This window comes from Aedes albopictus, chromosome 1 (genome assembly GCF_035046485.1).
Source record: "Aedes albopictus strain Foshan chromosome 1, AalbF5, whole genome shotgun sequence".
Lineage (NCBI taxonomy): Eukaryota > Metazoa > Arthropoda > Insecta > Diptera > Culicidae > Aedes > Aedes albopictus.
Window position 1 is genome coordinate 257,017,489 of NC_085136.1, and position 25,103 is coordinate 257,042,591.

General features: G+C 45.3%; 1 protein-coding gene across 2 annotated transcripts in view; it reads right to left on the reverse strand.

Moving 5' to 3' along the window:
• Positions 1 to 1,727: 1,727 nt before the first annotated feature.
• LOC109408303 (uncharacterized) overlaps positions 1,728 to 25,103 on the reverse strand; it is a 32,818-nt gene continuing 9,442 nt past the window's right edge. For both annotated transcript variants that reach the window (XM_029860517.2, XM_062846649.1), the window contains exons 6-12: positions 14,375 to 14,674; positions 13,979 to 14,314; positions 3,672 to 3,956; positions 3,427 to 3,603; positions 3,161 to 3,364; positions 2,570 to 3,022; positions 1,728 to 2,503 (exon numbers count right to left, since the gene is read on the reverse strand). In XM_029860517.2, coding sequence (XP_029716377.2) covers positions 1,896 to 2,503; positions 2,570 to 3,022; positions 3,161 to 3,364; positions 3,427 to 3,603; positions 3,672 to 3,956; positions 13,979 to 14,314; positions 14,375 to 14,674 — 2,363 coding nt within the window. In that variant the 3' untranslated portion in view covers positions 1,728 to 1,895. The remainder of the gene's footprint in view (positions 2,504 to 2,569; positions 3,023 to 3,160; positions 3,365 to 3,426; positions 3,604 to 3,671; positions 3,957 to 13,978; positions 14,315 to 14,374; positions 14,675 to 25,103) is intronic.

The following is a 25,103-nucleotide window of genomic DNA, read 5'->3' on the forward strand; positions in this document are numbered from 1 at the left end:
AGCACGCCAGCAAAATTATGAAAACATAGTCTGGCGAAGAAGAAGAACAACAGTCAAAAGAAGTCGTCTTTGCATGTCTCTATATAAACAGTCTCTATGCCACCCTTGATGCCACCCGATCGCAATCCCCATCGCAACTGCCCCAAACACGCGTCATTTTTCACTTTTTCCTTCGAACTATGCAACACGACCGAGATCCCCATCGCAACTGCCCCAAACCGCTGCAGGTAGAAGAAGCTAGAGACGCCAAACCAAAACGTAAAAGAGTAGGTGCTACTAAGCGCGAGAAAGGCGAAGCGCTCGTCAACAAGACCGAACAGTCGAAGTATTCGGACGTCTTGAGGGCGATGCGAAACGACGCTAAGCTCGTGGATCTGAGAGCCAACGTGCGCAGTATCAGACGTACTCATGCAGATCCTGAAGTTAAGGCGCGATAAGGAGCGCAAGAGCGCCGCCTACAAAAGTGGCTGAAGAGGTCCTTGGCGAAGTGAGGTGAGGACTCTCATACAAGAGGTGACTCTGAAGATTAAAAACCTAGACGAGGTCACAGTAGTCGAAGAGCTCGCCACGGCACTGCGGCAACAGTGCGAGGTGTAGGTGGCCGCCGCAGCCGTTAGGCTACGGAAGGGGCCGGCAGGGACACAGATAGCGTTGGTTCAGATACTTGTGGCAGACGTAAAAAAGTCCGTTAAAGTAGGGAGGATTAAGGTAGGCTGGTGCGTATTTCATCTGACGTTCCACGAGCAACCGGAGATTTGTTTCAGGTGTCTGGAACCAGAACACCACTTGTTGGTTTACAAAGGCCCTGACAGGAGCAAACTGTGTTAGGAGATGCGACGCCGAAGGCCATAAGGCACAAGGCTGCACGAGTCTCCTCCATTCGTCTGATCTGTACCGGGAAATCCGTGAACAACAGGCATCCAACGGGTGGTCCAAGGTGCCCGGCCTTCAAGAAAGCCGCAGTGAACAAAGCACAGTGCAGGTAACGCAGCTGAACCTGAACCACTGTGGCGCGGCTCAGCAACTGCTTTGTCAGGTGGTTTCTGAGTAGGGGACGGATATCGCCATCATAGCGGACCCATACCGAGTACTCGCCGGTAACGGCGATTGGGTCGAAGATAGTGTCAAATAGCTCGGCAATAGTAATTGTAGCCAGTGTTGAAAATTTCATTTCGCCATATCTAAATTCAATCGCCTACAGCTAATTTTAGAAGCTGAACCTGAGAATATGGTATATGAAAGACTTGTGCAGCTAGACCAGTTCTGCTAGAAAGTCACGAAAAAACCGCTGTTTTTCGAATATTTAAGGTAAATGTCACGGACCACCTTTGAAAAATGCTAAATGATATTCACCGTGAATATCATTTGGCATTTTTCAAAGGAAGCCCGTGACATTTACCTTAAATATTCGAAAAATAGCGGTTTTTTCGTGACTTTCTAGCAGAACTGGTCTAGCTGCACAAGTCTTCCATATACCATATTCTCAGGTTCAGCTTCTAAAATTAGCTGTAGGCGATTGAATTTAGATATGACAAAATGAAATTTTCAACACTGATTGTAGCTGCTCGTGACAGTTGCGGTGCCCATTACGGTATGGCGCCGCTGCGTGGTCAAGTGCGCTGGTGGTCAACCGAAACGTGAAGCTGATATGTCTTAGACATCAAAGTAAGGACTTTCGGACAACTTACATACCTACATACATAACAAACGAGACACAGATTTATAGATTGAATTGTGCTCCAGTTGACTTGCAATGTTTAATAAAAGAATCCATTAAAATTAATCTACAAAACGGAGATAAATCAACCACAGGCTGAAAATCTCCTGAAAAAAAAAAGCTAACAATAATAATAAAAATCTATATGTCAATTACCTTATTCACCCGCCCAGCCTCATCAGTTATAGTAGGGAGGCCGATGGAAACGCATCGGCCGAGGCGGACCACGAGGCCTGGGATAAGAAGGTCCTGCATTGTATGCCATGGCAGCGACGTGCTGTTGCTGCATCTGCCACTGCGGAGGATACGCATTGGGGAACCGGGGACCCATTTGTCCCGGACCTCGCGGCAGATGGAACCCTTCCATGCGAGGCTGGAAACCAAGCCGAAGCTGGGGCATTGGCTGGGGGGCATCGTGTAACTCTTGGACCGGAGGATTCACCGTCGTGACGATGGACTCTATCCTTTGGAGCGGTTCCGGTTCGCCCGATGCGTGTTCGAATTCATTCAAGTAATCGTAGTCGGACCCGGCTTGGGCTTGGCCGTCGTATTCGTCGAATCGGGTACGCTTACTTGCCGGTGGAAGTTCTTCCTCATCTGCCACCAGTATCTCTTCGGGGTTTCCTTGTGGTTGATCGTCATCATCTGGGAAATCTTCGTTACGGCGTTCTATTTCCAGTTGGTGGAATTCCGGCAAAATACGAGGCTTCAGAATGGATTGTATCTGATCGATTGAGAAGGCTCGCTCTTGGGTAGAAAAGTTGTTGTAGAAATTGCTTTGGTAGTCTGTAAGTTAAGAAAATAGGGTTAGTGTGAGGGGTTTGGGCACTATGAAGGAGGGTAGATGCTAACCAATGCGGCACATGTTGACGACCATGTTATTCGAATGCGGGACGAACGTCACGTTGAACGCTTGGTTGGCGCAATCCAGATCCTTGAAGCACATGATGGCACTGTTTGGTGATTGCTTCTGGACGTACTTGACGGTACCGATGTTCGAGAAGACCGCATGGATTTGTTCAGCCGTCGTTTCAGGGTTGAGATTCTCCAGCATCACCGATCGGTCATCCTCGCCCACCAGAGTTTCCTTGGCCAGGTGGACCAAAATTCGCTTTCCATTGAGCATCTGCTGATTGTAGGTGCACGCCAGATCGGCCGATAGATCGATCTTGAACTTAATGAAGCAAATCTTGGTGGAATCCTCCTCCAGGTACAGCTCACGGTAGTAGTCGATGTCACCGAATTTGACGAAAAGAACTTGAAAGTCCGCGAGGGAGGTGTTCACCGAAACGTTGTTGATTTGTACTGGAAAGTGGGAAGTTAGAACATAATTCTAGTTTATATGGAAGTAAATCTCTAGACTAAGAGGTTCTTCAAAACTCACCTCATATCAATACTTAATTTCTATGAGTTTCTAATGCAGAACTTAGATAATAAACCTACCCGATTTTTCGTTGTAGAAGGCCCTATAAGGAACGTCCTTGTCATCTATTGGTCTAGTGCTCATTTTCATCTCTTCTTTCAGTTTTTCGGTATATTCCGCATACCCCAGGAACGAATCTTTTTGTCGTCGATATGGAGAAGTATTGGAGAGTCCCGGCTTCTCCAGGTCAATATCCTCCTTTACCGGATCTAGGTCCCGCCCAGCTGGAACAATATATGCATAAAATGAACAAAGTGCTTATCCCTTATCTAGCATTGCTATTCACCGATAATCTTCACCGGTTCATCATGGATATGGTGTAAGTTCAAAAAGGGTTCAGGTACCCCTTTTGTTCGGTAAAACATCAAGAAATTTGACCGATCATCGAAAGCGTCAAACCGCATGGCGTAGACAATGTTCACCGACTTTACAAACTCCTCGCGGATTTCGTCGTCTGTTAGATCTGTTAAGCAAATGATTAAGTGTGATCAAAGATATCAATTGAAAAAACCACTAGAGGAAAAAACTTACATCGACTGCGGATCTTCACGGTAAGCACTTTGCAGCCAGGTGGTTCCGCCACCATCGGTGGGCCCTCCATCAGGTGTACGTTCAGCCGACTGCCCTCCAGGAAGTGCGGCTCCTGGCAGTAGGCATTCCGGGCGTGTTTTTTGTCCACAAAGCTGACGATGGCCGACTTGCGCAGGTTGCAGCTTTTCTTCTCGATGCAACAGTAATCGATTACGGTGCCGAAGTTGTTGAAGTGTGCGATGACATCCTCGGCCAGGGTTATCCGGGGAATGTTCCCGACGAACACTGCGCGTACACAGGGAAAAAAGATACTATTATAACATGTTGGGCCGGGCAATCGGCATGCCAAAGAGGAGTAGGCTCTATGGATTTCATTAGCCGGTTTTGCTTATCCTAATGAGTCTGCATCTGGATGTACTTTCAGTTGTGATGATTCAGGAATCGCCTAACTATACTGCAGATTTCAAGAATCACCAGTGGTGAAGGCTATCATTATATTGTCACACGATGAAAAAAATCATGCAATGGCAGGCAAAGAAAGCCCTTCAATTAATAGCTGATCTGCCATAATTCTACAAAGCGACGTAAGCGACATTGGCGATTTCGACACATTTTTGGTAATTACGCTTAAAACACTTGATTATTCCTAAATGTTTCTTCCATAGATGCTAGATTACGACTAGATCTTGCATCCTTATGTAGCAGTTTTACCACAATTTTATTATTTCACCAGATATATATCAAAAGACGTCGAAAACTGGAATGTCGCTTACGTCACTTTGCAGAATTACGGCAGTGTGGAAGTGCTCTAAGAACACTAAAGGTCCCATCATAGAGGTTTTAAACCAGAAGGGTTCATTCGCCTCTTAGTAGATAAATATTACAACTATTACAATAGTTCAAATAAACTACTTTTCCCTAAAAACTTCAACAGTTTGGTTTCCTCAGATTTTGAAATGCTAAGTGCGATTTGAATGTTACTGTTGATACCCATTTTGTTACGAAAGTCATCGTATTTCTTACAACTTGACTTGACAAACTTCACATGTTTTGGATTGATGTCGATCAAATAGGTGCTTCTTGATGAGTTTGGTATGTCCGATCCTGCAACGTGTTAGCACTTTCTGCTCTTGACGGTCTTGACGATCTTTCCACTGTCCAATTGCTGGCTTGATTTTTTGAAGAAATGTTCCAAATTTATTGGAATTTCTCGCACATTCGTTGGGGAATCCACTTGATGACGTCGTCGGCCGGTACATATTCGTGTAGTAATGGGGCAGTTCGGCCCCTTTCATCGGCTTGATCTGCTGCTTCGTTCCCGGGTATTCCTGAGTGCCCTTGAACCCAGTAGATGGTAATGTTTATATGGCTTGCAGATACTAGTAAAGACTGTATGAACGGGTGCTTTGTATCTCTTTTTTTATAGCAGATTTACAGCTAGCTGAGTCGCTGAAAATCACGCTGGGATTATTGTCAGCACTTTCGACCACTTTGGCAAGTACTGTTGCTTCTGCGGAATGAACGCTGCAATTGAGCTGGTATACTCCCTTCTATTTGAAAATCTTAACCGATCACTGCTAGACCCACCGCGTAGCTGGATTTCGATCCGTCAGTGAATAGTTGACTGTATTCCTTATACTATTGACATGGGAGGTCCTTTGTAATGGCTCTAGCAATATTCTTGTTTTAGCTGGATGTAAATCCCATGGAGCTTTACCTGCCCATAGGAGTTTGACGATAGCTGGGATTTGAAGACCGGTTTCATTGTCACAGCTTGATCGATTTCGCTTCTATTTGATCATGAACGAAGTGGTATCATACGTCGAAATGCTTCGTCCTCGCCGAGTATCCCATCTCCTTCTCAGTCAGGCAGATTGAACTGTTGTTGTTGGTCATCAAGGACTCGTTGATGCCGTACAGCTCACAGACGAACCCTCGCCACCAGACGACCTTTCGTTGAGTGACCGTGGAAAGTGCCATGTATTTCGCTTCCGTGGTCGATACATCATCAGTTGTTTGCCTTCTGGAACTCCCGGAAACCGCTCCGCCACACTGCAGAAATAAGTTACCGCTGACAGATCGCCTCGTCTTCAGATCGTTCACTCAGTCGGCACTACTGTATCCAAAGAATGCCGGATCCGCATCTCTCTTGTACGTCAATTTGCACCCCTTGAGGTATCGCAAAATCCTAAATCGCTGTCCAGTGTGGAAGGCCCGGATGCTGCAGATTGAACTTACCATGCTTAACGCGTGACTAATGTCTGGTTTCGTGCACTGTGTGACCTCCAAGCAGCCCACGAAATGGAGCATCTTTCATCCTTTCACGTCCCTCCTCATTTCGTGGGCTCATCGTCTTTTGAAATGTCGCTGGATCGCATCCAGCCGGGTCGATACCCGGATTGCAGTCCGTAATATTTCATTTCTCCAGGTCGATGGAAATAGCTTTGTGGATTCTGATAACTCGCACTCCCAGAATATGCTTGGTTTGGCCTGGGTCCTTCATCCGGATGATGATCGCACAACTGCTGCTTCACATCGTCAACCAACACTTATTCGTTGAAGAATAAAAGCAAGTCGTCGAGGTAGACCGCCACGATGATCTTGCTACTTTCCATGCGTGTATTGCAAACGCATGTGTCGTATTACGAGCGCTTCAACCCCATCCACTTCAGCTTCTGGTCCAGCTTGATGTTCCATACTCTGCTGGCTTGCTTGAAGTCGTAAGGGCCTTCGTTAGTCAACTGACCTTCCTGGGACGGCTTCGTTCCGAAATCCCTTCGGCTCCTCCATGTTTATCTCCTCACCGAGCAGATCGCCTTGAAGAAACGCCGTCACAGCGACCATCTGGTACACCATAAGATTCAGCTACGTGAAAAGCGAGGAAGTGTCGAAAGGTGGGGTAGCAGACAATCGGAAAATACGTTTCGTTGTAGTCTACTTATTTCACTTGCGAGAATCCTTTCAGCAAAAGTCTTGCCTTGTAACGTTCGATGGTGCCGTTTGGGTTAGTTTTGTCCTTGTAGACTCACTTCAAGGCTTTTCGTCCTTCCGGAATATTCACCACACACCACGCCTTGTTCGCGCTCAACGCATCGAATTCTGCCTTCATTGCATCAACCCATCGCTCGTGGTCGTCTCGGTATAGCACTACCTGCAGCTTGTAAGGGTCCTTGAATACTTGTGGAATCGCTCATCTAGTGATATCACGTCCTAACTTTCGAAAACTTGACGATTCTTTGGATTGAGCATTCGATAGGCCTTGGAGCACCCCGAGTAGCCGATCAGGATACACGACTAACCTGGAGGTCCCACTTCGCAAGCTGATGGCACAAAGTTCCCAAATGGAGGAGAACGTGCCTCTAGAGCCGACCTACTGATACATAAAATTCTATAGAGAAATCGGCGCAACAACACTTCTTGCAGATGCGACTCACAGAAAAGAGATTTACTGGGAGGTGTGGAATACAGAAAACGACATCTAGGTTACAGTGGTCATCTTCCATATCAGCATTCAGCTCGACATACCCCGTGGCCATAACCCGTAACTTGGAAGCGTCTGCCATAAAAATGGACTGGGTCACCTGCTTGGCGCCAACCAGAACACTCTGGTCTTTTCACATGAGGTCTCCGGATACAGGATCCAATATCCACTCGTCCAGGGAGTTCCGCTTCTTACATTCCAGAGTTTTAACAGAGTGAAAACTTGAGACACCTTTACTGGTTGGTGGTTGACAAAGGAATGATTTAATTTATTTTCTAAAAGTCATATATCGAATAATCTATGATTGCTATGATCTATTGTACTCTAACATCCCGCCTCAATTGATCAATCCCAGCATCGTCCGAAGTTTTCCAAATCGTGGAGCAGCAAGACCTTTCGTCATCAAGTCCGCTATTTGAACCTCGGTTGGCTGGTACTGAAGTTTGATCTGCTTCTGTTGGATCAGGTCACGCAGGAAAAAGTACTGTATATCAATGTGCTTCATTCTTCTATGCTTTCTTGGTTCTTCACAGATGGCAATGCACGGCTGATTGTCTTCATATACAGTCACCGGTAAGGCAACTGACACGTCGAGCATCTTCAAGAGGTTTACCACCCACATCGCTTCGCAGCTAGCATGACAAAGATGTTGGAAGCTAGTCCAACATGGCCACGCAGGCCATAGCGAGGCTAGCTCCGTCGATGCCTGTTTCTAAATTACAATGAAAATAGAACGCAAGACAACTTCCATCAAACTAGACGGCTGCCGACTGATACCTCAATCAGCAACCGTCACACTCTTTATTCATTCCAGGTATATACAATTTGACATTCTTCTTTGATAACAACATACCAACTAATCTACCTCGCTCCAACACTACAAACTCGTACCTGAAGGTTCGACGCTATCCGAGCGCTCAACGCTACCTAACTTCCAACACTCCTCCTTAGCGTCGCAACCTTCGAAACACGATCACCTCCTCCTGGATCGAAGCTCCTCCTCACTCCAACGCTTGACAAGTGGCCCAACTCCGACGCTTGCACCAGCCTTACACCATCTCCGAGCTCCACCTTCATGTTGTCTTCCGGATCACTCCTCCTGTCGCCAACCTCTTCGTCCAGGTGCGACCACCGAGCTGCATCAGATCCAACTCAACAATCCTTGAGCTCCTTCCGGTGACCAGCCAGCAGTCATCCAGTTGACCCGTATCGCCAACATTCCCATGGATCCTGTCCTCCGTTGCAGCCAATCCATCCGCCCAAGGATCCCGTGCTGCGACTCCGCGGCTTATGCGGCCGATCCTTCTCCCGGTCGATACGTGCTGTGGAACACGCTCCCATAACCTGATGGAGGCTAGTCCAACATGGCCACGCAGGCCATAGCGAGGCTAGCTCCGTCGATGCCTGTTTCTAAATTACAATGAAAATAGAACGCAAGACAACTTCCATCAAACTAGACGGCTGCCGACTGATACCTCAATCAGCAACCGTCACACTCTTTATCCATTCCAGGTATATACAATTTGACATTCTTCTTTGATAACAACATACCTACGCCAACTAATCTACCTCGCTCCAACACTACAAACTCGTACCTGAAGGTTCGACGCTATCCGAGCGCTCAACGCTACCTAACTTCCAACAAAAGAGCCATGAACTCCGCTTCAGTGGTCGACAATGCCACCGACGTCTGCTTTCTGGTTGCCCACGAAATCGTTGCGCCATGTAGCTTCACTACGTACCCAGAGACGGATCGCCGGTCATTTGGATTGTTGCCCCAGTCCGCATCGGCAAACACGGAGAGTGTTTCCGAATCCGTCGATCGTCGGAAAGCCAAGTGATAATCGGCAGTAGCTCGCAGGTACATCAGTATCCTCTTCAGGTGTGTCCAATGTTCGTCCGTCGCGCAACACTGGAAACTTGCGAAGTAACTTACCGCTGCGCAGATGTCCGGCCTCGATGTTACCATCAGGTACATCAAGCAACCGATCAGCTCCTTGTACGGCTTCTTCGTGAATCGTTTCGGATCTTCACACTTGAGTAGCTTCAGATGAGGATCCATCGGTATAACAGAAGGTCGACAATCTGCCATCCCGAACCGCTGCAGAATCTTCATCACGTACTGCTTCTGATCAACCGTCATAACGCCCTTCGTTCTATTCCGGTTGATGAACCGGCAACAAACGACACAGTTTTCGCAGCAGCGCCAGCGCCGACTTTTGTGGGCTTCTTCCTCTCGTGGTTCCGGACCTGCTCTTGACGCGGTCCAGATTCCGGGCATTCGGCTCGTTTGTGGCCAAATTTTCCGCAGCCGAAGCACTTCAGTCGACACTTTCCACCGGACTTACCAGCAAACGCGACGTCTTCCGGTTCTTGATTCGACGTTCAGGTACTTTCTCTTCACGAATTCCAGGGTCAATTTCTCCGAAACCGCCTCCATTGCCGTGTTCACCGACTCATACGACGACGGCATGGTCAGCATCAGGTGGCACACGATGTCCTCCTCGTCCATTTTCGCACCGGTTGACTTCAGTTCTCGTACCAACTGGTCGAAACGAAGAAAGTGGGACTCCAGACTTGAACGCTTGTCGTGCTTCATCTCCAGCAGCTTCCGTTTCAGCATGAACCGGTTCGTCAAGCTCTTCCGCTCGAAAACTTCATGCAGTCCGTCCCAGATTTCCTTCGGACTCCTCTTGTCTTTAATGTATTCCAGGTGACTATCCGCTACCGCACCGATCAGGACCGAGCGACACTTGTTGTCCTGCCTCTTCCGGCACGCTTTATTCTCCTCTGTTTCTTTCTTGAACAGCCGCCGAATCCGTTTCCAGGATTTCCCAGAAAATTTCCTTTTCCGCTTCCTCTTCGACACAGTGCGCGATTTCCAGCTGTTCCAGGAATGCCAGCATCCTGAACCGCCAGTTGTTGAAACCCGTCCCGCCGAAAGGCTTGATCTTGAGGAAATTCTCGTCGTCTCCCATCGTGGCGGATTTTTTCAATCGGCTTCCAGAATCTTCTCGGTTTGAGTTCACTGGGCCCACAACCTTTTAACAGAGTGAAAACTTGAGACACCTTTACTGGTTGGTGGTTGACAAAGGAATGATTTAATTTATTTTCTAAAATCGAATAACACAGCGCAACATTTTTTTGTCTCAAGAGCAAACTTATGTGTCTCCGAAGGATTTTGGGCCGCTGAATCCGAATCCGGGCTCAGATTTGCTCTAACACGTCACAATTTTGAGCTATACCTCAATTTATAGGGCAATATATGCGATTTTGAGCTCTTTCGACAGCAAGCCATTAAGCAAAGAAATATTTTTTTAAGCAATCAAAAGGTTAATTGGTCAATTAACATCTAAATTAACGACTCATGCAAAATATTTCGTTTTACCTAATCAAATTTGATAGATTTTAGCATTTTATGTTAGTATGAAAACTTGCATGCAACTTTTGGAGGGTGACTTGTATGGGAAATATCGTACGTAACATAAATCGCTTAAAACTATCAAATTTGATTAGGTAAAACAAAATATTTTGCATGAGTCGTTAATTTAGATGTTAATTGACCAATAAATCTTTTGATTGCTTAAAAAAAATATTTCCTTGCTTAATGACTTCCTGTCAAAAAAGCCCAAAATCGCATATTTTGCCCTATAAATTGAGGTAGAGTTAAAAATTGTAACGTGTTAGAGCAAATCTGAGCCCGGATTCGGATTCAGCGGCCCAAAATCCTTCGGAGACACATAAGTTTGCTCTTGAGACAGACAAAAAGTAAATTTTTGTTACGCTGTGTAATCTATGATTGCTATGATCTATTGTACTCTAACACAGAGTGCCTTCTTTTTTCATCATCCGGGAATGTTTCGCGTTCTTGGTCATCGACTTCTGTGGACACTCCGACGCGCAGTGCCCAAGCTTTTCGCACTTCCCCATCAACCAGATTCTGATTTTCTTTATAGTACTATCTGTCGATAGCGATCACCATCGTTTCAAAACAAATCGATATCGATCGACATCGAAAATCTCTCACTGGTTGACCGGGTTGGAGCACCTCTTGACCAGATTGTCCTTTTTCCTGCTTCTATGCTTCGGACCAGTCACTAGTGTTCCGTTTGAACCGCCAGCATGGATGCCGGGCTCGATCGTCACGTTCTGGAGAGTCTTTGACTTCAAGTGGACGGCAGCTTGATACCTGATGCATCCATTCCTGTGAGCATCGCCTCGTATCAATTCGGCAGTCCCATCATAACGATCAGCGACATGCATTTGTCGCTGAGGGGGAAACCGGTTTGCTTCAGCATCTGACTTCTGACATCAGCTTCCGCAGCAGGTTAATCTTATGATCTTCCCGGTATCTTGGAAGGCGGTCCGAAAGCTATGTCAAACCTTTTTGGCTGGCTGTTCGGGCAATTTCGACCAAATTGTAATTACACTTCCCGATACTGGAGGCTAGGGACATCATGAGAGACTTACGAACAACTCTGGTCGGAAGGACAACCCACCACATCTGCTTCAACTCCTCCACTAGTTCGTGCTACTACTGGTTATCTTGCCGGAATGTTGATTTCTCATTATGATCTAACGGTACAGCAATGTCAGCGCGAATACCCGCTTCATGAGGACATCCGTAATAATCTCGCGATCACAAAGCTGTATGCTGTAAGCTGTATGCAACTATTTTTTAGAACCGGCTCCAGCTGGTACAAATCTTTCGGCCGAATTGTGCTTTAAAGCAAGCTGTTGGTGTACAATCTTGGCAACATCGTTATGACGATCGTTTCTCCACTGAATAGCACTTCCTAAAGCGGTCTTCTGTGTCTTTCACCTTCATCTTGTTGGCGACTGACAGAAACCTCCTCAGAACACAGCTGATACGATGCAAGATCTTGTCCTGCAGCTCCTTCGAGATCATTGTGTGGAATATCGCTAAGCTGCAGGAATTCTAGGTGTTTGAACACTTTGCCTTTAATTATATTCCAAATCTCCTCCTGTTCATTGACGCGGAAAAAGCTGGTATCTACTACATGACCTCGACGCAAATGGATTGACCATGTCAATTACATTGTCAATCTCAAACTCCATCCGGATGTCTTCGCTGAACACCGTCACAATCTGCAACAGTTGATGCAGCCTCTGAACTATTTCCGCAAATACCTTCAGGTCATCCATGAAGATGGTGTGGGTAATTCATGTATTCCTTATTACATAATTCAAATGATAGACATCTTTGCATTGATTGAGTGCTCTGTTGAGGAGGTTCATTGCAAGAAATATCCCTCTCCAGATTTCGGGAGTTCTGGACCGTAACCCAGCTGTTCCGTCGGTAAATTTTAGGGATTTGTTCCCCATCGTGTGCTGCATTAGCCTTATGACGTTCACGTCTACCTTGTACAGCTGCAGTACTTTGAGAGAGTGCGAGTGCGGTACTGAGTCGTGCGCCTTCTTGTAGTCGATAAACACCATTCTCAGGGTCATCTGCTTTACGGTGGCGTGCATCTATGATGGCCTGACCTCTGCAACCTTCCACGTTTTTGTGACACCCTTTTTGTTCTTCGGTCATCACGTTGTTGGCATCGCAGAGGTTGTGTAACCTTCTCGCTATTACCTACGACAGTACCTTGGACAGACTCGAAAGGCACGTTATTGTTTTGTTCTTTGCTGGATCAGCTGTATTCTAGCCTTTTAGCAGAAGATAAGTGATACCCCTGGTAATGAATTCTGATAGCTGCGTGTGATCTTCTAGCACTTGTGGCATGTGGTCGTACAATCCCCATTCGTTTATGCTGAACATCCGGTTTTATTCTTTCCGTTACAAGCATTCTCCATAACCCGCAACCGTTTCGCAAGAGCTTCAATCGCTGTACATGGGTGTCGTAGATCTCAACAATGTTGACTTCTGTGAGACCTCGGATTTCAGCAAGATGATGAATTTGTATCGTTAACCGATCAACCTTTATCCGCATGTGACGATCTGGTTGTTCAAACGTCGCATCCACGCGGCTTTTTTGTGCCGGGGCGTGTGCGAGCTTCACCGTCTTATTGCGGGAGCGTCCGCAATCTCAAAGTTTCGACAAAAGCCACTACAGCTGAATACACAGTAAACTGTAGATCCTTGAGGTTCTGCGCGGTCTTTAAGTACTGTCATGATTAGGAATGCTTACTCTATTTGTTCGCCGATAGGAATTTAACAGCTTTGGTATTCGATGCCGGGACATAGGGTCTGTCCCACGGAACTGCGTGACTACTGTGGCCATGTGGAGCGCTAGTTCATCTCGTAGTTTCTGTCGTTGCATATTCGCTGTTGGTTCTGGAACAGTAGGTGCAGTCGAATCACAACTCTCGATGCATTCAGTCCAACAGAACTCCTTTTCAACGTATCGCTTGATCTTGTCCTCTCCTCTTTCAATTCCTTCCGCGCTTCCAGCTTGATGTATGTACTCCACTTCTGCAGCGGTGAGCGTATTATGAGACATGGTTGCTCGCTGTTGTGTGAACACAATACAGACCGCGTCAAAGAAGCGAAGCAGCTGAGTAAAGAATTCATCCCAGAATGAAATAGGATGTCATTACTGAGACGCGAAACAGTATGGAACAGAATGGTGTGTGGAAATTTTAAGAAATTGTTAATGGACTGCGAAGAAAAAAAAGTAACATGTACAATGACCAACGAAGTAGCTTGTTGACAGATGAAGCTAAGGTAGCTGCCAGATGGAAAACACACTTCAAGACATTGTTGAATAGAGGACATCAGTGATGATAAGCAAGCTGAGACCAGCAGGACCCAAACCGTAGAATCAAGCTAAATATATCAAAAGCAACGGATACTTACATCTGTGAGCATTGTGCTCACCGAACTGATTGCCAAACTTCTTCCGATCACCCGCATTGGCCACTCGGGTTCCGTTCTTTCCACGCATTTCGGCGATCGATCTTCGCAAGTGTGAGTACATATTAAGGTACCGCTTCGGTACACCGTGGTACAATGGAAACACATCGATCTTGAAGTTGATCAATACCTTCCGAAGCCGGTGCATTACCTTGTGCGCCACCAAGTCTCCGCTGAGATCGAAATACGCGTAGTGGTGTGTGGGTTTGAGGACGTCTTCCACCGTGCCCGGACCAAGGATTTTCTCCACCTCCATGAGAATGCCCTCTTCTTCGATACCTGTTGGGAGTACATTAAAATCAGAATCAGAATTCTTGGACGTTCAACCAATCAGCATACCCGCGTGTAAATTCTTCAGCATCAGACTGTTGATCGGCTGAAAATCCCTTGCCAACCAGCTCAGTACGGTAGGTTTAATGAAGACCCGTTTTCCTTTGTAATTGTCGTGATGGTGGCTCTGGATGTCTTTCAATTCCTTGTGCGACGGTACATTCAGTATGGCCGTCGATGTCGGATAGTAGGGGTCACTACAGCAATACATAGTGACAATGTTGAGCTCACAATCGCTGAACAGTTCACGAATGTCGTACTCGTTGATTCCTTTCGGTAGGTTCGATAACGCTATGGATCTCTGCAGCACTGAAATTAGATGCGTAGAATGCGGTGTTAGGAGAAGATGGTACTATTTGACAGGTACAACTATAAACGAAACAAGTTTCCCGGAAAGCATCTTCTTCTTCTTGGCGTGTACGCCAAAACTTGGACTCAGCACACAGTATTTTGCACTTTTACAGTGATCATTGGGCGAACGGCGAACTGGTAGAAAACTTCAAATTCTACGGGTTGTACAACCGACAGGAATACGTTTACAACGAATTTCGGAAAGCGCTGCAAAAGGACGGCATTCATCATCAAAAGATCTGCTCCAGAGCAGCATGGCATGGTTGAAAGGATGAACTACAGGCTGGTGAAGTTCCTTTTAAACAATTGGGAGAAAAATCTGCTCAACTGACACACGAACAGGAAGGTCCGGGTAGTGTGGGGTTAAGGTCGTCTCCTACAGGAGCCAGGACGATGTGGGTAATATCCGTTGAAACGGAACTTTAGCCAAACTCAGAAACGATGTAGATACCCAAGTAACCACTAAGTCGTAAAAATTGGCACCAAGTTGATTCTATATTCATATGAAGAACAACGCCAACAGAGCTTTTCAGAACTACATCCTATAATAGATCTGCTAAAAAGCTACTTTTGGCGAAATATTCGGCTGATATACGGCCAGCTTCAATCTGCGTACCGAGTCTCTGGTGAAAGAGCTGTCAAAAGTGGGTAAAGGAAAAAGAAAAAAAAAGTTATTTGTCTTCTTTATGTTTTGCTCCGGATGCCTTTCCATCGAAGCCTATTTTTTCTTCGATTTTTACGGCCTGCTCATCCCGATTCGAACTGATAATCTTCGGGCTTGCTATTTTCAAGTTTATTTCGTCACATTTTCCATCTGCTCCATTCATGCAGCGTGAGATCGGTTAGCTCAGCACCGTATTTGAGGAAAAGGAGGCAACAAGTTGGGACAGCATTGATGTTCCGAACCGAAATGTTTAAAATGAACCGATGGTCGGATGTGGAATCGGGCACAAAGTGCCCGCATACGAAATGTATGAAATCTTGGTATGAAATGGTCGGGGAAATGATTTTATGGATGGCGGTTCTGCGGGAGATGCAGCTAGGGAAGTTTGGAAGCTCGTTTGGAAGGTTGACGAGGTTTCATAACAGGAGAAATAAAATGCGGCTTGTCGACTACTTTTGATATTCATCTGTAGGTAAAAGCTCGGGTAAACCGATTACAGCTGCACAGGTAAATATCTGATGCATTCGTAATAGATGATTGAGGAAGCAGCTGTACATTAATTTGATATCGAGATGACGATAATCATCCAACACCCAATCTATCGTACAAAAGTTCCGATGATATTTCATTGTTCTCCGACGGTTCAGTTTTGTTTTGCTTCAAATCAGCTCTGATTGATATAAACGTCATGTACGCCAAGCCTTTTAACAGCACTGTCAGGCTTCTAATTCGGCTCACAGGCTCTGGGTTTACAAGCACTACAGTGTAGCGTAATATACTAATATACGGCTTATTTTAGTGCTTACAATTTATAATGCCTGTGAGCATTTGAAAATGACATACAGAGCCTAATGACACGGAGAAGCTGCTGAATGACCTTTAGACCGCTTACGACAGTGCTTAGTGGTTACCTGGGTACTGTCGCAAGCAGCCATGGCCTGAAAGGACATGAGTCCAGTGAAATGTTATTTCCCCATGGCGTTTGTTAATCCAACTATCTACCCTCGGAATAATCCTATGGAACTGTCCCACGCGCGAAGCTCTTTGACCATGTATGCCATCTTGTCCGTTTGAGTAGACCGCTCCTCCCTGCTCACATCATCCCCTCTTCGACCAGGAGATCATACTCCTTTTTGGCCAGAGCCAGCAATTTGTGGAGCTTCAGCAGACCCTGTTTCAGGACCTTGCTGATGGTAGTCCTGATGGAAGCTAAACGGTGACTCTGATGAACTCTAAGTCGAAGCTTCCCGTCGAGGTGAAGCACAGCAACGCGGCTACTACAACTCCATCTTAATGCCTAGCAAGCTATGATTATTTTTTTACATGTATATAAGTCAGTCCTCTAGAATAAATTGTTCATTCTGCTTTTGACCACTACTGAAGAAGGCAGTTTCATTACAACCTAAGGCCTTATTCGACTCCCGAACTCCCATAGGTTATGGGCCAGCATAGTATTCTAGAAGCGTTTATTGAAGAATCAAGATTGAAATGAACGGTGGAAAGTTCAGTATCGTGAAGCTCCGAAGCGACGGATTTGAGACCTGGCGGTTCAAAGTCGAGATGCTGTTAGTCCGGGATAACCTGTGGAAGTTTGTGTCAGAGGCCGCCCCCGAACCACTGACCGAAGCCTGGAAGGAAGGTGATGCCAAGGCCAGGGCTACGATCGCTCTTCTTGTGGACGACTGCCAACACCCCTTGATCCGTGACAGCAAGACGGCCAAAGCTACTTGGGATGCGATCAAGAACCACCACCAAAAGACAACGATGACGACAAAGGTGTTACTCCTGAAGAGACTCTACAAAGCGGAGTACGACGAAAGCGGTGACATGGAGGCTCACTTGTTCCGGATGGAAGAACTCTTCTCAAGTCTGGCAAACGCGGGTCAGGAACTGGATGCGAACCTAAAAGTGGCCATGGTTCTGAAGAGCATGCCAGAGTCCTTCGATCACCTCACAATGGCGTTGGAGACCCGTGCGAACAACGACTTAACCATGGAATTGGTGAAAAGTAAGTACTGGATAAATCACAGAAGAGAACGGAAAAGTCTCATCAAAGCGAGTCCATCCTACGCGTCGGTCCCGTGAAGAAGATTATTTGCCATCGATGTCGGAACCTAGGCCACATGAAGCGTGACTGTCCGTTGGGGAAGAACGAAGAACGAAATACATCCTACACGATACGTGATTATCCGATGACGAAGAGCGAAGGTTCTGCTACATCCGGTGGAAGAGGAGCGTCACAGAAGCACAAGCCCAAGGGGAAAGCAGCGAAGTCCTCGTCGTTTGCGCTTATGGTTTCCAAGAACCGGAAGCTATTGAAGACCTGGATAGTCGACTCCGGTGCCACCTCGCATATGTGTTGCGACCGAACATTCTTCGATAAAATGAAGCAAACCATGGGCGTGACAATCACTCTGGCTGACGGCAATGAGACAGATGTCAAGGGTGTTGGTTCCGGTCACTTGTTCTGTTACGATGAGAACGGAGATCAACAAGAGATCGTCCTCAACGATGTCTACTACGTATTGGATTTGGAATCCAATTTGATTTCCGTTGGGAGCCTCGTCAATAAGGGAGACGAAGCTACGTTTGAGAAAACCCGAGGCTGCGTGATTCGATGCGGAGGCGTGATAGCAACAGTTGCGTAGAAGAAAGGTGTTCTGTATCAACTGGAGACTAGCGCCGAGCGAAGCATGAAGGCTGTGCACTACACGAAAGACTGCATCCATTCTTGGCATCGCAAGCTAGGACACCGTGATCCGGACGCTATTCTGCGGGTTGCTCGTGAAGGATTGGCAAAAGGCGTGGCTATCAAGAAATGTGACGTTTTCCGGACCTGCGAATGTTGTGCTGAAGGGAAGATTGCACGGAAGCCTTTCCCGCGGAAAACGGAGCAGCAGAATGATGAACAATAAATCCTAATAAACCAATTGTTAATATAGCATAAATTATTCCTAAAGTACCAAAATTTTCCTTTTTTCCTCTTTCTTGTATAATAATATGAGAAATTATTCCAAATCCTGGTAGAATTAAAATATAAACTTCTGGGTGACCAAAAAATCAAAATAAATGTTGATATAAAATAGGGTCTCCTCTCCAATTGGATCAAAAAAAGATGTATTTAAATTTCGGTCTGTTAATAATATAGTAATAGCTCCAGCTAAAACAGGTAAAGAAAGAAGTAATAAAATAGCTGTAATTACTATTGATCACACAAATAGAGGTACATAATCGATCAAGAGTAATACCAGCTGATCGTATATTAATTACTGTTGTAATAAAATTTACTGCTCCTAAAATAGATGAAATTCCTGCTAAATGTAAAGAAAAAATTGCTAAATCAACTGAAGCTCCAGCATGGGACATCTGTGGCCCCATGAGTACCATGACGCCGGGCGGATCCAGATATTTTTTGACCATGATCGACGACTACAGCCGCTACACGACGACACGATTTCTTGAAACGAAAGTCGGAAGCAGCGGACGTGATCGAGGAGTACGTTACCATGGTCCACAACCATTTTGGACGGAATCCTGTTGTCATCCTCTCAGACCAGGGCGGTGAGTACAATACCAAACGTTTGGGTACATTTTATCGGGCCAACGGCATCATCCCAAGTAACCAATAGTTCCGCTTCCCATGACAAAATGCACTTTCAAGTTCCGAGAAGTTCAGATAAAGTTCCAAATGGAACTTTCTGGCTGCTTAAAAGGCTAACGATGAGCCTTGCTGGAACTTCGGTCACAATTTCGGGCAAGGCTCATTGTTAGCCTCTTAAGCAGCCAGAAAGTTTCATTCGGAACTTTATCTGAACTTCGCTGAACTTTAAAGCTGCTTAAGATGCTACTCGGAACTTTGTCGGAACTTTCAAGTTCATAGAAGTTCAGTTCAGTAGCATTGTGTTTCAATGAAGATTAAATTTATTTCTTTTACGGAAAACAACTGTTTAAGCATACACGAATATAAGACAAATATGAATTTATCAAATCAATGAATACTAGGCTTGAGCAAAAAAAAATTGCCGCCTATTGGATTCGAACCGATAGTCGCTGCGTGAGAACCCTACGCTTTACCACAGTACTACAGTTGCGATTGAGTGAGCAGCAGATAAAGTCTGACTTGAATCGATTTTCTGTCGGCAGCTAGTTTTGCACATTTGTACAGTAGTGAAGTTAGCTTGACTTTGTCAAGTGTCTTCAGCAGCGCAGCGGTAAGTCGGCAGACTATCACGCAGGAGAATCCTGTTCAAATCTACATAGCAGCGACATGTGAGAAAATATAATTATCAGAAGCAACTTCCAGACATGAATCACAAACCAACAACCAGGATAGTGACGGAAATCACATTTTTGTTTCTGCATGAATTTTGTCAGAAGCTGCTTAGAAAGCTATCCAGCGTGCTTATGTGAACTCCCAAGTTCCAAAATTACTTAAAAATGAAGCTGCTTAGAAGGCTAATGAGCAACCTCGAACGAGCTGCTTAGCTGATAAAGTATCCTTTTATCTGAACTTTTGGTTACTTGGGATTCCGCAGTATACAGCAGGATACTCCCCGCAACAAAACGGAGTTGCGGAACGTAAAAATCGGTCGCTGGTGGAAATGGCCCGCTGCATGTTGATCGATTCGAAGCTTGGATACCGTTATTGGGCCGAGGCCATCAATGCTGCCGTATACCTCCAAAACATCCTGCCATCAAGGTCCATCGAGAAGACTCCATTTGAGCTTTGGTATGGGAAGCAACAGGACTACAGCAATCTTCACATTTTTGGATGCTCAGCTTTCGTTCATGCGCTAGCTGAGAAACGCAAGAAGCTCGATCCTAAGGGTAAGAAGCTCACGTTCGTGGGGTATGCTGATAACCATAAAGCGTTACGGTTCATAGATTCTACCACCGACAAAATAACCATCAGCCGAGATGCGAACCCAACTAACATTTATTGTGAATGTAAACGTCAACAAAGCGTCCTTAATACGGCTTGATGCTGAGTTACTGTGTTGTACATATGGACGGAAGCTTCTATGCAAGCCCTATACCAATGAATCTGGCGAACTTAATCAGCTTGTACATGCTGTGCGATCAGCTTCTATGCCACCTAGTCATAGCTCTTTTCTCGGCTCCTATGTAACCACTAACTGAATAACATCTTGAGAAGGCGCTTTTTCAGCCTTTTCGCAGTTGTTAAATAATAGTTTTACGGCATCCCCAAATTAAACGATTAAATATAATTAGGTTATGGATACCGTGACGCAATACGTGTGGAACTGGAATTATCACTTTTAAAATTGAATAATTAAAGTACTTGCCGCTACTTGGAATCGAACTCCCGATCTCCGTATCCACTGGTCCCGATGATGTCCTCGCTGCCACACTGCTATATATGAATAACATAGAAAATAGCACGTTTTGTTTTACTCCAGACAAGGCTCCATAATTGTGCCACAAGAAACCTTACCCAACTTCATTTTGCTGTAAAAGCTTGTGAAACGTCAAACGCAATAATGTTTACATTGAACAAGCTGTGTTGTTGCGCCAACAGATTCTTCTTCACAGCTTCTAGCTGAAAGAGTGTTCTTTAAACGGCTACGAAGCGCTGCTGTTTTTTGTTTTGGCAACATTACAAAACGTACTGTATAAAAGCAGCTGTTGTAGTGGCTGGGACTCTTACTCGATTTGCACATCATCCGGCAAATTTTCCGGCATTGAATTAAAGTGCAATAAAAGCAACCCAAATAATTTCACAGCACATACATGGATAGCTGTAAAAAAATTGTGTAGTAGGGTACCTGTACCAATTATGGCACTACCTAAGGAAAACTATTTGTATAAAAATAACGAGAAGACCAACGAATGTCACCAATATGTTAAAAGATAGTTTAGTTTCCATAGTTTACAGGAAAAACATAAAAACGGATCCAAAACTACTTTTAGTATTTATTACAGCGTATGCCAATGATAGGAACCATGTACCAGTTATGGCTACATTTTTTAACTTCGGTTCCTTTTCGCACTATTTGCATGCATTTCTTATGGGATTAGCCATATTTGGTACACTATGGCGAAAAAGGGTGCAAGGAAGCCGAAATTTTAAGGAAAATGATTTATTTCTACCATAATTTGAGCAAAATGTGGACTTTAAATGTGTGCAACCATCTTTTGTGAACGTGATCTGTTGTTCACATTTTTATTATTGTTGATATATATATATCGTTAAAGGGTGAAAATCGACTATGGCGAATAATTGGTACTATAGCCATAATTGGTACACTTACCCTAGCTATATATCCCGCTTAAAGTTTGTTTTGACAATAATGTTTATATCCGACAAGCCGTGTTAGTAAACCAACAGTTTCTTTATTACAGCTTCTAGCCGTAATGAAATCGCATAACGGCCTTTAAAGCGCTGCTGGTTTGGGGATTTGTCAGTATAATGAATTGTACTGTATAGTAGCAGCTGTTTTGTTAGTGGGGACTCCTATTCGATGTGTTCAAGTTTTCACATCTTCCGGGAAATCTCCCGGAGTTGGAATATGGTGGAGTAAAGGCAGCCCCAGTGACAAGCAATGGATTTCTGAAAACCGAGTTCGGTAGCTGTATGGTGCTTGTTTTGCCGTCGTGTATTAGCTTATGATTTATATTTGATTAGCTTTCCTTTTATTCAGCGTTGACTGCTTTTACTCGATGGTTACACAACAGAAAGCAAATGACTGAAGCTTATAGCGCTGAAAATGTTAGTTGGGAAGTTTATCGAGATGGAGGAGCAGGAGGAAATCAAGTATTCGAAAGATCCGAATCCTCAAATCGTAGAGTACCAGACCGAAATTGTCCCGCACTTTGTTGTCGATTTCTTGGGAGAAGACAACACCGATGAAACTCTGGTTGAGGAGGAGCAAACGGGCATTCGAGTACGCCATCTTGGACAGATAAGTTGTTCTTGATTATAGCTACTAGATATTCGTAGTTTTTCGTAGTGAAAATTCACAATCGAAGTGTTAAATTGTGCTGAAATTAACTAGCTTAAACCAGATCTAAGTTTAATAGTGCAGAAACGTGAAAGAGTGCGCGAAAGTGAGGTTTTTTTTTTCTTGCGGCGTCCGCCAACGGGGAATGAGGAAACGAATGAGCCATCATGGAGACGGATGACATAGAAAAACCACCACCAATACCACCACCGTTACATCCACCATCAACGTCAGGCACAGTACCGAAAACGGCGAAAGGAACAAGCAACGAGTTACCCCCAACGGGTCAACAAAATGACAAACCAAAGCAGGACTACCTCTACACCGACAAAGATGAAGGACCATTCCGCGTCTACGTGGAATTGAATGACTCGGACCAGCAGAAGAGTATCAACAAAATCTCAGTAGGAAGGATGCTCCGTAAGGTTTTCGGAATCACAAATCACGTCACGGAAATCAAAAATGCAGGAAGGAAGAAGGTACTAGTGTACACTAACACCTTTACAGCGGCAAACAGACTCGTCCAAAACAACGTAGTAGGAAGCTACGGATACAAGGCCTACATCGCGAAACACCTGGTCTCGGTCACAGGCGTCATAGCCGGGATCCCGACAGACCTACCAGATGAGGAAATCATGCAAGATCTACACAGCCTGGTTCCGGTCATGGAAGTCTACCGTTTTCATCGGTTCGTCAACAATGCGAAAATCCCTTCGACTAGAGTTAGCGTTACCTTCAGAGCCAGCAAGCTGCCAGAGCTTGTCAAACTATTCAGTTGCTCCATCAAAGTCGAGCCTTTCTATCGGAAAGCGTTCCTTTGCCTCAACTGTTTGCGCTACAATCATAAGGCGGTGAACTGTCGCAGCTCTCGACGATACCACAGCTGTGGTGAGCGTCACGAATCGGAAGAAGACTACAAAGGATGTTCGAAACCGCACCGCTGCATATACTGCAAGAAGAATCACAGCACCACAGATGAGAATTGCCCAGAGCGTCAACGTCAGAACAACATCAAGTCCGTCATGGCTCACAAAGCCCTAACCTTCTTCGAAGCCAAGGAACTTTACCCCATCCCCACTTCAAACAGCTTCAATGCACTCGCTGCGTTCATCGATGAACCAAAGCCAGGAGCGGAAGGAGATCAGGACTACGCATCGCAAGTAAGGAAAGAAGTTTTCAAACCCGCAATCAAGCACCGTGCTCGAGATATACGAAGGAAGAAGCCAGAACCAACGAAGTCGGACTCCGAAGAGGAAGAAAGAAAACGGATCCGTAAAACACCATCAAACGTTAACAACGGAACAGCATTGAACAATCCACAAAGGGTGAATGAACAGGAGCAATGGAGAAAAAAGCTACACGATGCGCGAAGCCAACAAGCCACGACATCACAAGCAACGATTAATTACGCTATTCAGGAAGCTCTACAACGCTATTACAGCGCGATAATTGCAGATTGCACTCTTCAAGGACAAGCGAGAGAAAACTTGATAGAGACAAGCAAAAGATACCTGAGCTATGACGTGATCCACAAAGAGTAATACGCAAACCTTTTAAACACACCAAAAATAGATAAGAAAAAAGAAATAAAAATAATGCAGGTCAACATACAGAGCGTCTCGAAACACAAAGAAGAATTGCAGCGGACACTAGCCACAGGGCAGTACACGGCAGCCCTGGTTTCGGAAACGTGGACGAAAGCAGACAGAGAAACCTCCAAGCAGTACAACATCAGCGGATTCAATAAAGTATTAAAATCCAGACACGACGGATATGGTGGTGCGGCTATATACCTGCACAGAGACTTTGGATTCCAGACAATCGATATGCCAGCAACCAGTGACGGTAGCCAATGCGTGGCTATCTACGTCCCTATTCTAAAACTAGTATTAGTTGCTCTATATGCAGCACCTTCAACCCCTTTACAGGACTTTCAGCAGGACATCAACCTAATTCTAGCTGAACTAGAGAAATACCCCAATGCAATTTTAGGCGGAGATCTAAACAGCCATCACACACAGTGGGGAAACGAAAAAACATCGCCGAGAGGAGCGGTAGTACTACAGGAAACCAACAATTCAGACATGATAATGCTGAATGATGGTAGCCTAACGTATCGACCGCAGCAGTTGAACAAAAAAGCAACCGCTATCGACCTCACGCTGGCCTCGAGTAACATCGTGCTGGACTGTACTTGGACCGTCCTCGAAGAAGCAATAGGTAGTCATCACTTGATAATCGAGATAAAGTACAAAGCAGGACTCCGGGATAAAGAAAGGTACGTGTTCAACAAAAAACAGATCGAATCAGACTTGGCCAAGATTGAGCTGATTGAGCTGAAACGGTGCGCCGCCGTTTTTACCAGGAAGAAAAAGCAAAATATAAAGGAGAGCATCAACAAGTTTGCTGAGCAAGTGGACCCGCAAACTAGTTCAGCAGAACTGTGGTCAAAAATTCGACGTCTAACTGGGAAGAAAACAGCTACGCGTAACAACATCATCCAGGATAGTCCAGAACTTGCTAAGGAGTTCATGGATTTACACCTAGGACCAAACGACATCTACAGAGAAGAAGCTACGAGCTACTTGCAAGTAGCGAACTCCAACATTATCGACCAAACCAAATGGAGCAACATCCTCAATCGTAAGAAATCATCGGCCCCTGGAACAGATCGCATCACGTATGAAATGCTGAAATCACTGAAGCCTCAGGTGTCACAACTCATCCTGATCGATCTTAACAACTATTGGAGACAAGGCAG